This window comes from Caenorhabditis remanei, chromosome V (genome assembly GCF_010183535.1).
Source record: "Caenorhabditis remanei strain PX506 chromosome V, whole genome shotgun sequence".
Classification (NCBI taxonomy): Eukaryota; Metazoa; Nematoda; class Chromadorea; order Rhabditida; family Rhabditidae; genus Caenorhabditis; species Caenorhabditis remanei.
In genome coordinates, this window is record NC_071332.1 from 13,641,349 (window position 1) to 13,657,536 (window position 16,188).

A 16,188-nucleotide genomic window follows, 5' to 3' on the forward strand; every position below is an offset into this window, starting at 1 on the left:
AATAGAATCTCCGTTTCCACCTGATATCATCGGTGCTGTCCCTCGTGGACTTTAGGCGGTCGGTTTCGGAGGATATGCAGAGGAAAGAAGTCTAGAAGGAACAAACTATATACATCTTCAAGAATTATGAATATTGAAGGTACCAGACACCGATAGGAGATTTTGGGATGAGAAGAGTACCATCGGATCAATTGTTTTGTTGGGTCCCCCGTTCTTCTTTCAGAAGGAATTTAAGATCAAAAATCGCAGTTGCAGAAAACTTGAATGAAATATGATTCATATGATGATTATTTTCAGCTTGAAACAATCATTTTTTGCACAAAAAAAACCGCTAATTATATTTTCAAATGCAAATAGTCCTAGAACTTATTGTTACACGACACGGTTTCTATATCGGAAATTCAGCAAAATAATATCGAAGAATAATTTTCTCTGCTTTTCTTCATTTGCAATTTTTAAAAGTTTCTATGCGAATCAGTCCTGAAAAAGAACCGGATAATATACGAAACTCCTAAAAGGTACGGACATCCAGACATGTGGACATCAACCTGTACATAAACAGAAGACACTTTCATATTTTTTCTTTCCGTCAATATAATCGCTCACCTGATCTCTAAACTTGTCGGCCGCAGTTTCTTCAGAGATCAACAAGTTAGGAAGATGATTAGACATACAGACAAAGTACGCACTCCGATTAGAACACAATCGGTCAGGCTCTTGTATTTTGTTCAATAACAGTCAGTGGCGGAAATCTTCATCATAAGTTATTTTTTCGTATATTTTTCTCAAAGCGGAGAATCCAAAATGTAGTTAGGAAATCATTACTCGAAAAGAGGCCTGGATGAAATATTTTCAAGAGAAAAAACAAAGAGCAAACAATATAAATAGAATAGAAAAATTTTAAAGTATTTAGAAAATATATTCAAAATAAAATTTAGTCCAAGATGAAATATACTAATTCAAGCAACAAAAAGAATAAAATCTACGTCAGTATTCTCGTACTATTACTCAATTGACACATAAAAAACCTGCGCGTGTGATCCGTTTCAATTCTCTCTTTTCTCTTCTCTCTCACTGCCCTACCTGCCCATTTTTCAATCGGTCGCCACAAATTTCCTTCAAAATGTTCGAAATCTGTGTTGTGTAGCCGATTCATTCAGTTTTGTAGACAATTTCATGAGATTTCACACATTTCATCGTTCTCGGAGATGCAGAAATGGGATATGGAAAATGGAGAGCAGTACGGTAGATTTTATCAAAGAATTTGAGGGTTTTGCAACTTCTGGATAAAAGTTTTGAACTGAAATGAATGTTTTCACTTATATATAACTGAAAATTCTCTAATTGTGACAAATTTGGATGCAAACTTATCAAGTATAAATCTGTAAACAATTCATGAATAGCTGAAAATTCAAATGTCTGTATCATCGAATTAGAGAGCTGAAAATAAGTTTCAGTCACGATTTTTCATTATTGCCACAAGCCAAGATCCAAACCCCAAGTATAGTATTTCTCTGCAAAGATCCGTTCAACTTTTGCCGCCAGAGATCAAAATCTACCGTTTCTGTTTCTGATGTATCTCACAACAAAACCTTGGTCTCTTGAACTTTATTATGTTGCGCGTCTTTTACTTATTTTGAATTACAAAAATTTGTACATTTATATTCAAAGCTTCATGTTAAAGTCTGAAGGTAGTTTTTCTTCTATCCGGACGATTTCCACGTCTTCCATCCTCTTAACTTGAAGCGGATTCTCACTTTTTATTTCCAGCTTCGCCACGTCACCGACTTTTCCAGAAGCTCGTCCATTGCCAACTCCAAGAATAGCTTCGATCAACATTTTTTCTAGTCTGTAAGAACGATATTTGCCTGTTTTACAACTTTTCAACTTACTTCAACGTCGGAATTTCAAAAAGGCAACTCCAGAAAAAAGCGAAAATATAGGCAATTATTGTGATAGGAACCGCGTAATAGATCCACTAAAAATGAAGAGGTCAGTTGGAAAACTAGTATGAAAATCAACTAACCACTTGAAAAGTCGAGTAATAATGCATTGGAGAATCATTGATATTTGTATAGAAATCAATCAAAAAGAAGTGTACAATATATGCACAATAGGAAAGTCTTCCAAGTGGTTGCCAGAGTGGATGAGACATGAAATTGTTGATTGGTCCTGAAAAGAAATAAAAAGAGTACTGTAGATCACAATGAGATAATTGTACCTCCCCATCCCATGTGATTGGCCACAATGACCCAGGAGACTGCGATAGCCCATAGGAATCGAGAGAAGTTGTAGTAGGTCGCTTTTTCGAAGTCTCTGGAATTTTTTTCAGTTCGAATTTTTGTCTATGTTCTGATGTAAATTTAGTATAACTCACGTCCAAATCGCGCCTTTATCATATTCGTTCGTCGAGAATAAACATGCAGATGCAATTCCCAGTGCAATTAGCCATCCAACAACGGACAGAGCCCAATGAAGGCGTACTCTTCTTTTGCCGAATACAGCAATCCCGTATCCAACTAGAAGACCAATCAGATATGGAGTACACCGAATCCATGGTTTCTGGTAGAGCATTTTTCCAAAGTTGATCAGACTTCTGAAGTAAATGTATTGTTATTTGAGTTAACTTCTTATTCTATCCTTACCCCTTTCCAAACTGATCTGCTGGTAGATGATACTCTGCGTACAGTACATATACCGTAATGATACTTCCAACACAACCAGCTGCTACTGCGACGGCACCCCAAATAAACGAAAACCATAAGGCGATTAGAACGATCGGAGCCACCAAGTACAACTGGGTATCAACTGCCAAGTACCAAGTGATGCCGTAGCATGCTTGAGTGCTGTCACCGAAATTGTTGATGTACAGAAGATTTCGCCACCAGGTTTTCTTACAGGATTCAACAGCGTAGATGCCAGCGTCTGAAATTCAGAAAATACGAATTGTAAAGAATTTATTCACTTACTCAACCCCACGGCAGCAACTGGTCCTTGAATATATTCACTGTAGACGATATAGAAACCAAGGAAGATCATGTATGGAGGAGTCAATCGAAGATATCTGTGGACATAGAACAAAGTCCAAGTGATCGGACTCAAGATTTGAGATTTCTTGGGTCTTTGCTTGAAGAATAGGTAGGCAACGACAATTCCAGATAGTAAGAAGAAGGTGTCGACTGAGACAAAGGCATTGAGAAGGAGGTGATTCCAGAAATGTTTTGTGAATGTGGTAATAGGAAGAAGGACATCTGAAAACAACATTTCACTACGATGTTTTGATGAGTACTTTATACCTGGAAACATTATAGTACTGACTGTGTGTCCAGACACAACCCATAACATTGACAGAAATCTGATACAATCCAGACACTTGATGAATCCAGGTTTTTGCTCTTTCACCGACAAAATTAACTCTGCATTGGTCCACAGAGAAAAACTGAGAAGAATTCTCAATGCTAGATTTTTCTTCTCCTTTTTCTCTTCTTCTGAACTAATTGTTTCCAAAATGTAGTCCACCGAAGTGGCAAGAATGGCAATCGAAATCATAACTATCATGAAAGCTGAGAATCCCCAGAATGCTGAATCCTTCTTAACTGGGTATCGAGAGCAATGAGAGCCACAAACAGTGAATGGAATATCAGCAATTTGATTTATGACATTAGAGATTTCAGTTTGGTCACAAGAGTTCGGCATGCATACTGCACTTCTGAAGAATACGGTTGTTGGTGTGAGGTCCCCAGATTTTGAGACATGACAATGAGAGGAGTTCTTTCCAGGAATCAGTATGACGTAGCAGTAGTTAGTCTCGTATTTCTTTCCACTGATCCTCTCACATTCTTGATAAGATCCATCGAAAATTAGAGGAATTTCAAAAAGTCCCGACGATGGAAACTTTCCGAATGAATCCAACTGTTCCAATGCATAGAAGTTCTCCTCGAGTAGTTTCTCTTCTTTTTTCGTACATTTCTTGGTTAGAATACATTCGGCTGACACTTCTGTCAAAATATCCAAAGAATGAAGCCATGTTTCCGTATCATTCGCACATTGGGCATTCACTCCCGTTATATTTTTGGAGTGATGAAGGAGTAGAGTTTCCTGAAATCAAGAAGAAAGTGGTCTTGATCATCTCAATGAAAATCGGAATTCTCATTTTTCGATTCGGTTCACAGATATCAGATCAAAAATGTTTCCCCGTTTCGGCGGACGCATCAAATGGATTTTCGGTTTCTTATTTAGACCGGTCGTAGGGATGACATAGTTTATAGGGTTTAAGAAGGGATCACTTACTTTCCAATCCTCTGCCAGGACAGAATCTGACTGAAGACCTATTAGTAACAAGAATATAAAATATTTCATAGTTCAACACAAAAAAGTTCGAGTTCAATTTTTATCACTGCCAAGTTTCTCTTTTATATAATCGCCTTCCCTATGATTTTTAAAATAATGACGATATTTTAATCATTATCAATTCTCCTGAATGGACATTCTCAAATTGATAAAACTACGAAAATATGACTTCATTCTATTCCAAATGACCTATCCAACTGACTCATTTTTCTGGGTCATCTGAGCATTTTGAACCAATAAAACGGAATTTTATTGGTAATTAAATAACGATGCGTGGGAGTTTCAGAATGGAAAATAAATCAAAAACTCATTGATCACATTGATCTTATCACTGGCACAAACTTCAAACTGATAAGAAAGAGTTGACGAGGAAACCTATCAGTCTTTGAAAGATTATTCGAAGGATTACTTTTGAAACGGACAGAGTTCGAGTTCAAACTTTTATAATTCTGTTTTTTTCTTTTTGTGCATTTTTTCGGCTCAATTTTTCCTCGAGTCTTTCATGAAATGGCTCATGTGGCTCTTGGATGTTGGAGAGCACGGGGCTCTTCACAACGGTCCGAATCACCCGGCAACTCGCCTAGCAACAGCTAGAATACATCGGGATCTCATCCCCTTTCCGCCTGACTTTTCGTGTATTTCACATTTGCTTTCGTCAAAACGTTTTCATCCGACTGCTCTTTCGTCTCAATATGGTGAAAAAAAGAGATTGGCGGCTGGTATCACGAAGCATTTTCGGACCGATTATTCTGCTATTATTGGTAGCTGGAGCCTACGCAGCAGTGATTTATGGATTCTCTCAGTAAGTTGGAAAACCGGGAATAAATTCAAAAATGGGGGAGGCTACTGGGAGATCTGGTCAAAATCTGAAAGAAGAAGTAGAAGAAGAAGAAGCTAGTGGGTTATATCTAATGTATGAAAATGCATTGAATACAAAAATTTTCATTTTGTGGAGAAATATCAAAAGTGCAGACTCCCGATGCCTCATGAATAGTTCTTCAAATAGATCAATATCTTTCTCGTGGAAAAAATAGATTACGATCGCATTTCTGAAGGAGAAAAGGCAGAAGACGATAATTTGAATGAGATACAAAAGATCAGGACATCGTTCCGTATTAATACATATGATTTTACCAGGGACTAAAATTAGGAAAGGTTCGGGAGCTCAACTTTACACGAGGTGTTTCTAGCATTTTTGGTGAATCAACTTTTCCAGTTTCGAGTATGACAGTGAATGGAGATCCGAGCAGGAAAATTTTGAGACTCTAGCCGCTAATGCGGTCTTTGAGAAACAACGTCTAGCTGCTTCCGCCGAATCTGCACAGACCTACACATCGAAATACTCATTGGGCACCAATGATGTCTATGGAATTATTTCTGGTTTCTTGAATAAGACTATGTTGACTGTGGAAACGTATACTTTCAAGTGGACTAAGAGTTTGTCGTGAGTTTTCGAGAGAAAGGACGAATGAGATTCCAAATTAATGTTTCCAGGTTCAAAAGAATGTATGACCATGCTTTCCAACTAAGCGATGATTCTGATCTCAAATTCTACAAGCCCTCCACCAAAATCATTGACATCATCTTTCGTTCTATTCTTCCCATTTTCACAACATTCGCCGTCGGAGCCAGTGTGTCTGCTATCCACTCCATCGTTACCAATGTTCTCCAAATCTGCATCCGTCACAAAAAACATGAAGCGTGGACAGTAGGAAGAAACAGAATGCTGAGAGTGAATGTGGTGGCTGCCATGGTTGTTGCTATTGTCTATTTCGTTGTGTGTTTCTTCTTGAGTGAGTTGAGAAATTGAAGGCGTAGCGGTACAAACTTGAATCCATTTCAGTAACTCTTGCTTGCACTCGGTGGCAGGATGTCTCGTATGCAGATGGAGTGAAGATAACGATAAACTTGATTGCCACTCTCCCACCAAAAGTCAAACAGGTAAGCCATCTGGAATTCTGGATGTACAGACATATTTGTTGTTACCAGACCTCGATAATCGATGCTCATACCTTGGCCGCTCTCTCGTTCGTTATCCACAGTGGAACTGCTTATGTCATCTTCACTCTGATTAACCTTATGAAGACGTGGAGAATCTCTGAATTCTCGATTCCATTGATCAAGGATATTGACCAAGCGGATCAAGTTGACAAGAATATGCAAGTGCAGTATAAAATGAAAAGAGCCGAGGTTTTACAGAAGAACGCGGTAGAAAACTTGGAGCAGAAGAAGGTTGAATAATTGAATGTCTGAATGTCTAATAAAGACTTTTGTTAATAATTCGAATTTGTCTTTTTCACATTTAAATAATTCATTTTCTTTGTTCTGTAGTAAAATCTTCTTACTTTTCCATTCCTACCGCATTTTTTCTTTGAACTTTCCTTTCTCTCTTTGAACCTCTCCCAAAATGTCACTTTAAATTAAACAAAAAACGAAACGGATCGAAAAACCAGTATCAATTTCATCCATCCTAGACAGACAATTGGAAAAAAATACATCGAAATTTAACTTCTGGTCTTCAACCTGTTCAAGGCCACGAACGTCTCATCCCACTTTTTTAATCGAAATTCTCCACTTGATAACAGAGAAAAAGTTGTTTACTTCAGTCGAGAACAGTATAAAAGGAGACGCAAGTCTTCTGGTATCTTCAGAAGAGAAATAGAAGATGTTGACTGAATATTTCTCTGTTTTTCTGTTATTATGTGTTTCTTTGAGTCTTGCAGCGAGAACGAAAGAAGATTGTCAGAAGTTTAGTTCGGTAGTATCCCAACTTTCTTGTCAGTAACAACTTTTCAGATCTCGGACGGGCTGGATCCTATTGTCGAGGCCATCAATGTAACGGATCGGTTCTTCAGATCACCCGAGGAATATAAGGAATATGCGGATAAGTGTGAAGCAATCATTGTGAGTTTGATCTGATTTCGAACTTCTCGATTTTCTCAGTCTTCAGAACTGTGGGACAGAATTAGACGCTACCAAGGTGCCACTTCTTCTACAAAAGATCAGTCCATGTCTATTCTACATGTTTTATAACCGAGAGTTCTCTACATGTGCTCATAAGGTGACAATTTCAATCCAAAACACTTGAACCCTCTCGTTTTTCAGCTGATTGCCAAAAAAGATGACAAGATTCCATGTCTCAACACACTTTTCAATGATATTCATGAGGTTTGCCACTTTTTTAGTTTCTAGTAACAAAGAAGTACGTCCATCACACTAGTTTGCTATCTGATTCACTTTCCTCGTCAATTGTTATCTCCCTCTTTTGATGCCTCCCGCGGGCACTTGTCGCCGTGCCGTCGATAGCTCAGTTGGTAGAGCGGAGGACTGTAGAGTCAGTGGGTATCCTTAGGTCGCTGGTTCGAATCCGGCTCGACGGATTTCTTTTGAATTTTTTGAGTTCTTTCTCACAAAATTGAAAATATTTCCAGTGAAAAATTGACTTTTACAGCCAGAAGTAGACGAATGTGTTCAATGGGATGGTCTACAGCCATGTATCAAGGAACAAATTGGAAAAGAATGTGATGATGCAATGCTGAAAGAATACGAAAAACAAGAGAAAAATCTTCGACCGGAACTATGCGATTAGTTATGTTCACCTATATTCACAATGAAATAAAATGATTTTCTGATTTCATCAAACTAGACACGCTTTGTTTCATGACAAGGAAATAATGTTTCTGGTGTCATACATATCTGAAAAGCCATTCGGAGATTCAAAATGCTGTCTTCGCGAACTACGAATCAGATAAGGCGGAGGTGGAAGAAAAAATTTGATTCGGAGATTCGAATCGATTTTAGTTTTTTCAGGTTTCAGGCATTTCTGGAGTCACGGCAATGAGGGTTAGAAAAAAACTTCAGAACAAAAAGTTTCCAACGATACTGAATTTTACCAAAACGGTTTATAAAAAGTGAAAAGTAATGCATTGGCATTGGAAGATACAGGAAACGTGAAAAATTTTCAAGTGATTTCGGTAGAGCGCGTTGGTGAAAACCGTGCCGCTCCAATACATATAGACAAAATTAATTAAAACATCCAGCCGTTATACTATCAACCTGCTCTATGAGTATCTTTCCGCACTTCACAAACTAAACTTTTATAAAGATCTGAATCATAATGTTCGTCTCCGTCGCAAAATATTTCGACGGCTTCTCTTTTTGTTTCTGAATGTCCGAAAAGTCCGATAAAAAGAGGCTTTCAAGAAAGATAGATTCGCAGGATAAGGCCCCGAAATGTCAATTTTCGGCTTGCCGTACGTACGAAGATCGAAATGTTAAAAAATGTTAGGTGAGGATGCTGGCCATTATTCAGACATGGCAAGACTTTTTTCTTTCCTTTCTTTCGGTTTTTGTTGAATTTATTTTTGATTCTTCCCTATTTTGAGTGTTTTCTATTCCAGACTTAGAACAAATAGTGATTTCAGATGGTTCGATTAAACAGGACAACAATTTATGCCCTCGTACTGGTTTTTATAGTTTTAATATACCTTCAAAGGGTAGGAAAGACTTCATCAGTTCCATCGCTTTCCTTTTTTTAATTGAAATTTGTTTTCAGCTTCGAAATAAATGGATTCAAAAGAGAGAAGAGCATCATGAGGGCCATCAAAAACCGCCGGTGGCTAGACCTCCAATACAATATACGATTGAACAATTTGGGGAAGAAGGGGATCGGAGGAACTACTCGATTCCAACAGAGATGCATGATGATCAGTATTGCATTGCGTACAAGTTTTTGGAGGCTAGTGAAACGTGAGTTTATAAGAAATATAGAATATGATAGCAAACTGAGAAATTTAGATTCCGAGAGGCCGACAACCTAGAACCAGTCACTCTTGCAACTCATGCCACTTCCGATATGATTGACGCCGTGGAAAACATGCCTTCTCTATGGGATGGACCTATTTCAATTGGAATTTTTGTTGATTATCACTCCAGTAATGTACTTGAATATCTGGCTGAGATCTACAGATGTGATATCAGATTCCGCAGAAAAGTAAGTATGTCATTGTTAGAAACAGAGAATAGATGAGGTGTCCAGATGACGGTTCATTTTGCTTTTCGAAAATCTCCATTCCAAATCAGTTGCCCTGTATTCGAACTTCCGCAATCAAACAGAACTTGCCAAGAGTTTTTTGCTTCTTGTGGGTTTACTATTTTTTAGAATCTCAAATTCTTCTTTTAAATCTCAGACGAACTTCTCCGAAGCGCCATCGTCGGTCCATTTCAACTGTACCCTAGTAACCTAATGAGAAATATTGCTCGGAAGGGAGCATTATCAGATATTCAATTCATCATGGATGGAGATATGATTCCTAGCACGGAATTCGCCATTAAAATCAAGCCAATCGCTAACCAATTCATTGATGGAAAAAGTAAACGGGTCCTGGTTGTTCGTAGATTTGAGACATCGATTGGAGCAGATATTCCGAGAGATCATAGAAAGTTGTTGAAGTCGAAAAAGCTGCACAAGTATGTTTGTTTTGCCAGAGGCCAAGAGATACAAAAGTAACATTCCAGAACATTCGAATTCCATCATCGATTCTTCGCAGCTGGGCATCACATCGAGAACTTGGATGATTGGTTCCGAACATCGATTCATACGGATATGGTGTCTACAAACGAGATAACTTATCCGTGAGTTTATCCAAATAGTTTTTACTAAACCTCTGTTCATTTTTCAGTGGTTACCTTTGGGAAGTACAAACAATTATCCATCGGAATGATCCCTACAACGCTGACTATTTCCCTTCCAGAATCAAAGTGATGCATTCTTTAGTAAGATTTGGACTTAGTAAATTTAAATTTCCCTACTTATTTTTAGGTTTACGCACTCTGTCGTGCTGGTTACACATTCCATGTCCCCTCACACGTCTTTGATGTTCATGAAGGAATCAAACACACCAACACGATATACTCGAAAGCAACTATTGCTCACCAGGAAGCGTATGCTATGAAAACGTAAGAGAAACCAACGTGATTTCAATAATATAAAGCATTTAAGAGCTGGTGATAGATTTATTAAAGAGATGGATGAGCAGTATCCGGACACTTTACAAAAATGCGGAGAGTTCTCAATGATCTAGAAACAACAACTCGGCGAGGAGCATGAATGATGATCTCAATTTGTTTTAGTTTGAATCAATTTCTAGTTTTTATTTAACATATAAATCACGTCACGTAAATAATTTGAATCTTTCTTGCTTTAAGGACATTTTGTTGACAAGTGATTAAGTAGAGCATGAATATCACATGTCACCTGTTTTGAGTGCTCCAGTACTCATTTCGATCTTTTCGAAAACTCATTCAACCGAATCCGCCCGCAGCTTGTTACCTAGCAACCGCTTGTCGCTCCACTCGTATTTTCTGTCTGCAGTCTCGTTTTTTCTCTTATTCTGCTGAACGTCACTGTTCCTATTTCTCGACTTCCGACAATACTCGCTCTCTACTTTCGGTGCTTTCTTTGAGATGTTTTGTACCTCCGAGTCCGCTATCGATGTTGGTAAGCAAATTTTGGGGAACAAACTTTTCTTACCAAATGAATTGATGGGACTTGTTGAACTTTGGATCCAGAGTTGTTGAATCAATACTTCTTTTCAGATAGCGCAAGAGAGGATATCCGTCGTCTGAAAGATGGAGAAATTCTGAAGTACTGTCCGGGATTCTTCAGTTCAAAATGGAAGAAAATGTATGCAGTTTTGTTCAGTGACTCAAAACTTGTTTGGTATGAACAAAAGGTTAGTTTTAATAAGGCAAATGACACGTTTTAGATTTTATTTTTCTCAGGGAGACCGAAAACCAAAAGGAGGAGTTCAGTTGACGGAGGTCATTCCATACATTTGCGTTGGACTCATGACGGATAGAATGCCAAGTAAATCAACTCAGTCTTTTATTTAGAAATCTGTGAATGTTACAGTTAAAAGACCGAGCATACCAGAAGGAAACTCAGTTCATCATGTCGTTGGAATCGGAATGAATTCGAAGGCGGATCCATGTCACTGGATACTTTTCTCATCGGATTCGTATATTGAGTTAGTTTGTCGAACTTTTTAATGATAATTTTTCATTCTTCAGATCCTGGTTCACTGAGATCACAAAAACATTGCCAAAACCAGCAAACCCACCGCAGAATGGACCGCCACAGGGGCCACCACAAGGTTCCCCACAAGTAGCTCCTCCACCACAACAACAAAATAATGGAGGATACGGTTGGTCTCATTTTCATTTTAGTCTAACCTTTCAATGTCTGGTTTTCAGCCCCTCCACCTGCATATCCAAATGCTCCACCACCAAATCAGTACGCTGGACACCATGGAGGGCAACAGTACCCTCCGAACAACTATGCACAGGGAAGTTCTACTCATACTACTGTAATTGTTCAAGACGGAGGAGGAGGTTACGGCAATGATGGATATGGAAGTGCTTTTGGGGCTGCAGCAGTTGGTTTGGGAACTGGAATGTTGGCTGGTGGACTCATGGGTTATGGATTGGGATCAATGTGGGGAGGGCATTCGTTTGGTGGTATGGGAATGGGAATGGGCGGTGGATACTATTCTGACAATGACACCACTGTAACCAACAACTACTACAATACTGATAGTGGGAACAATGCAGTGGGAGGAACGAATAACGCCAACAATACTGAGGTGAGTGCAAACAAGAGCTATCCACGAGAATAATAGAAATTTGCAGAATCAAAACAACCAACCGCAACAGCAAGAGAATCAGGATGTCGAACAAGGAAATGATCCATATGACTCTGGAAACTACGGAGAACAGGACTACGGTGGTTATGACGCTGGAGATAACGGATACGATGCCGGTGACTTTGGTGGAGGAGATTACGGTGGAGGTGGAGACTACGGTGGCGGTGGAGACTATGGGGGAGGTGGAGATTGGTGAAGTGGTCTCTCTCTCTCTCTCGGAACATGACAAACTGCGATACTATACACATATTGTTAAACTTGTGAACTTTTCTAATCTCAGCTCGAAGCATCATTTTATGTATTGTCTGATCATAAAGGTTGCCATGAGGAGTTTTAAGAAGTTTATGAATGATAATAATGGACTAAAATATAATAGCTTATGAAAAGACAAAAGTTAAAATACAAAATTGGTGTGTAGTTCTCAACAATAACAGCTCTGTTATTTCTGATAGATGGTCTGTTTGAGTCAACAGAAACTACCTGAATGAATCTGATTTCAAAAAATAATATGATGTTGATACTTTACGGATCCCTGACGTGCTAAAAATCAGGTCAGTAAATTAAATAATCAAAATCAAAGCCACTGCAATAAAGCGATTCATTATGAATGGAGAGAACAATTATCTTAGTTGATCTATTGAAGGATTATTCCTTTCCATCCCGGAATCTTTGTAGAAGGATGTCGGCGATTGAGATCTCAAGTACATATGTTCAACCATCGAAACACTTTTTTTGGAAAAGTTATAAAGAAACAGTTGTAGTAAGCAAGCGGATATGATTAATTAGAAAGAATCCGTGCGGAATCACGCAATGATAATTCAAAAAGTTATTTAATTTCTTTGAAAGCAAATCAACCTTTGTAATGCGAAACGATCCTAAACGACCATCTCGGTCGTTTTCGTGAATTTCCTGCACCCAGGAGAAACACATATTCTCTGTTCAGATCAAACACAAGCGAGAGCATCCATTCTTTCTTTTTTCAAACCAATTCTAATAGGTGTTATTTGATTTCGATCAACCAACTTCCGGACTCAAAACTCTTATAAAAACTCAGATAACGTAGGTCAATTCACAGAATGTTTTACAGAGCGCCTCCTCAGAATGGAAAACTAATCATACTTATTTCTTGTTTTGTTATATTATTTTTTGTTTCGAAATTGTTAGAAGTAAGTTGAACAAACACCTCAAATCTATAAAACTTACGATTTGAGAGTCGAAAATCTGTCTTGTTTGTTGATAACTTCTTTGAGAAGTTTGAAAATAATTCTTCTGATGAAAACAGGATTTTCCGTACTCAAATTCACGAAGATCAATTCTGTATCGGTTACAACTTTCTAGAAGCGTCAGAGACGTACGTTTTTAAAGTTACCGCGCTTAAAATGAAATGAAAATTCAGATTTCATGATTCTGACGGTTTAGAACCAGTTACTCTCGCGACTCATGCCACGTCTGATATGATGAAAACGTTGGAAGAAATGCCAAAAATGTGGGATGGCCCTATTTCTGTTGGATTATTTCTTGACATTCACACCGTCAACGCGTTGAAGTATTTGGAGGGACTACACAAGTGTCTTCCAGATTTCAATAGAAAGGTTTGCTCTCAATGTGTATAAGGTCTTATAAGTTAATGCTCAGATGACCATTCATTTTGCCTATCGCATATCGGCTTTCCAAACTTCTTGCCCAACAGTTTCAGTACCCAAACAAACAGTTTTCTGCGAAAACTTTTTGAGAAACAGTGAATATGACGCAAAAATGAAGCAATGCTATTTTAAAAGGCCACCTTTTCAGAAGAATCCCTACGCCGGAAAATCTCCGGACCCTTCATCCTCTATCCGTGTAGTCTCATGAGAAACATTGCCCATTGGGGTGTAAAATCAGATATTCATTTCATTATGGATGGTGATATGATTGTCAGCGAAGGACTGGCTCGAAAAATAAAGTCAATAACAAACAAAATGATCGATGGAAAATCAAGAAATGTGTTGTTAGTGAGGAGATTTGAGAATGCAAACGATACAGTGATACCCAGAGATTTTGGACAACTGAAAGATTCTCTCATGAACAACAAGACCTTTGAGTTCCATCACAAATTCTATTTCGGTGGACACAAAATTGAGAACTTGGATCATTGAATCAATGTTACCGGAAAGTCGTCACAAATAGAGTCCTGGCCAATACCTTACATGTAAAAACTAGTTTCTGCCAAGTCAGATTTGAAAAGCGTATTTAGGCATCCCGACTGGGAACCACAACCGATTCTTCATAAAAACGATCCATATAATGCGGACTACTTTCCATCGAGGTTCAAAAATATGCAGTCTTTGGTACGACAGTTTTTAATTGTTTCGCATGTTCTATTGATTCCACGAGTGTAATTGGAATTTGTGAGTCTAACAGTAATGATTTTTTAGATCTACAATCTCTGTCGTGCGAACTATACCTTTCATCTCTTATCTCATGGTTTCGATGTCCATGAAGGAATCAAACTAGTCGACACTCCATATTCACAAGCTGTTACTGCTCACCAGCAGACTTATGCAAGAGATTTGTAAGCACTGTTGGAAGCTTTGAGATTTCAAGAAAGTATTTTCAGAGCTCAAGAACGGTATACTCAAGAAATGGATTATTTATACCCAGATACACTAAAGAAGTGTCAACCGTTTAGTATATAAAACTGTTTTAAGTGATAAATGAGATCTTCCTTCAATATTTTAGAAATGAACTATACTTTTTTATTTATTGCTGATATAAATTACTGTGTATAAAAATTTTTAATGCAAAAACTTCGTTTATAGATTACTGTTTCAACTCTCATAGTGGTATGAACTGGTAATAATGATAAATAATAATAATTTATTACGATCTGGTGAAAAAAAGCATTTCGAAAAAGTGCAAGTATATATTCAAGTTAAATTACATTTGAAATAATTAACTAGATAATAACCCTCTAGCTCTGAGAGCATTCATAACACCAGCATCTAATCTGTTAATGACGCACTGTTCTGAACTTAAATCGTCAGGTGAAAACGTATGATATTTTGTGAAAAAATGGAGTACTTACGTTATCCGTCTACGTCATCTATGTTTGACTTCGAATGAGAAATTATTGTAGATAGTAAGTGCCTCAGTTATAAATCACTCTTTTAGATTTGTGGCGTGTTTCCTTGACCCACGTGATGGATGTCGCTCACTTCTAAAACATAATTTGTTGCATTTCCTTCAAACAATAGATGTTTATTTTACTCTTTGTTTCCTGTTTCTTCAACATCCTCAGAACAACTCTCCGATAAGAACGATGTACTAAAATCACAGAAATACTTTCTACAATTCCATGTCCGCCAATTGCAATAATAGTAGAATTCATAATAGACTGACTCATACTTTGTTTGACACTGTCTATAACAATGAGCCCCACAATTGATAGGAATACAACCATAGGAATGGTTGTCTGAAAAATGATTCCCATGAAGAATTTCCGTTGATTTCTCTGTGTCTCAACGGAAATCGATTTGGAAGGGGCTATATACAAATAGTAAACAGTGCAGATGACATGGAAAAGTAAATGAATTGTCATATGTATCATAATCACTGGTCCAACTATCCATAATATAAAGTGTATAGTATGAATATCAGTCGAAACAATAAAAATTTCGTTGATGAAAAACTCTCTTGTGGGACAAGGATCTAGTTTCAGGGCATCCAGTTTAGCTGCTGATTGATCGTCTGGGGCAAATAATAGGAAGAGGCAAACTGATGAGTTTAAGCAAAACGAAACAACATGATACATGATTCTAACTGATGTTCTTGTCATTTTGAATCGATTCGTTTGAAGAGAACTACTTCGACTCTCAAATACAAATATATTAGAGTTCACCATACCTGGGAGAAATCGTTTTTTAAGTCAAATACATTTCTTCAAACCTACCAATGAAAACCAGACAGCCCGTTACTATCTGAACCATGTTAGAAACTCCAAACCAACTGAAGAACCCAGCACCAAAGAAACCGAGAAAATGGAGGAAAACGTATGGAGTTGACATAGAACAGACGAGGAAATCTAGGAGCACACAACTGGAATAATGATTAGAGTTCACATTATTCATTAATTGCCTTTCGAGATCTTGCTTCGCCT

The 16,188-nt window shown here is 37.9% G+C and overlaps 5 protein-coding genes across 5 annotated transcripts; 4 read left to right on the top strand and 1 right to left on the bottom strand.

Moving 5' to 3' along the window:
- Nucleotides 1-1,665: 1,665 nt before the first annotated feature.
- GCK72_019717 (uncharacterized protein) lies at nt 1,666-4,359 on the bottom strand (the record flags this gene model as incomplete). The annotated part of the gene is made up of 9 exons (XM_053733182.1): nt 1,666-1,849; nt 1,893-1,978; nt 2,027-2,172; nt 2,222-2,316; nt 2,378-2,596; nt 2,646-2,925; nt 2,970-3,251; nt 3,297-4,098; nt 4,291-4,359. The coding sequence occupies 9 exons, from the start codon at nt 4,357-4,359 to the stop codon at nt 1,666-1,668; spliced, it is 2,163 nt and encodes a 720-aa protein (XP_053582095.1).
- Nucleotides 4,360-5,042: 683 nt separating this feature from the next.
- Nucleotides 5,043-7,939, top strand: GCK72_019718 (uncharacterized protein; the record flags this gene model as incomplete). Its single annotated transcript, XM_053733183.1, has 9 exons — nt 5,043-5,152; nt 5,567-5,794; nt 5,845-6,143; nt 6,194-6,291; nt 6,340-6,582; nt 7,147-7,254; nt 7,301-7,411; nt 7,456-7,518; nt 7,802-7,939. The coding sequence occupies 9 exons, from the start codon at nt 5,043-5,045 to the stop codon at nt 7,937-7,939; spliced, it is 1,398 nt and encodes a 465-aa protein (XP_053582096.1).
- A 1,107-nt stretch (nt 7,940-9,046) lies between these two features.
- Nucleotides 9,047-10,433, top strand: GCK72_019719 (uncharacterized protein; the record flags this gene model as incomplete). The annotated part of the gene is made up of 7 exons (XM_053733184.1): nt 9,047-9,099; nt 9,148-9,347; nt 9,540-9,819; nt 9,868-9,984; nt 10,032-10,125; nt 10,172-10,308; nt 10,352-10,433. The coding sequence occupies 7 exons, from the start codon at nt 9,047-9,049 to the stop codon at nt 10,431-10,433; spliced, it is 963 nt and encodes a 320-aa protein (XP_053582097.1).
- A 382-nt stretch (nt 10,434-10,815) lies between these two features.
- GCK72_019720 (uncharacterized protein) lies at nt 10,816-14,188 on the top strand (the record flags this gene model as incomplete). The annotated part of the gene is made up of 10 exons (XM_053733185.1): nt 10,816-10,849; nt 10,948-11,084; nt 11,134-11,218; nt 11,264-11,378; nt 11,422-11,555; nt 11,605-11,993; nt 12,040-12,235; nt 13,473-13,645; nt 13,689-13,791; nt 13,845-14,188. The coding sequence occupies 10 exons, from the start codon at nt 10,816-10,818 to the stop codon at nt 14,186-14,188; spliced, it is 1,710 nt and encodes a 569-aa protein (XP_053582098.1).
- Nucleotides 14,189-14,368: 180 nt separating this feature from the next.
- GCK72_019721 (uncharacterized protein) lies at nt 14,369-14,728 on the top strand (the record flags this gene model as incomplete). The annotated part of the gene is made up of 3 exons (XM_053733186.1): nt 14,369-14,380; nt 14,468-14,604; nt 14,650-14,728. 3 exons carry the CDS (start codon nt 14,369-14,371, stop codon nt 14,726-14,728), a joined length of 228 nt encoding a protein of 75 aa, XP_053582099.1.
- Nucleotides 14,729-16,188: the final 1,460 nt, after the last annotated feature.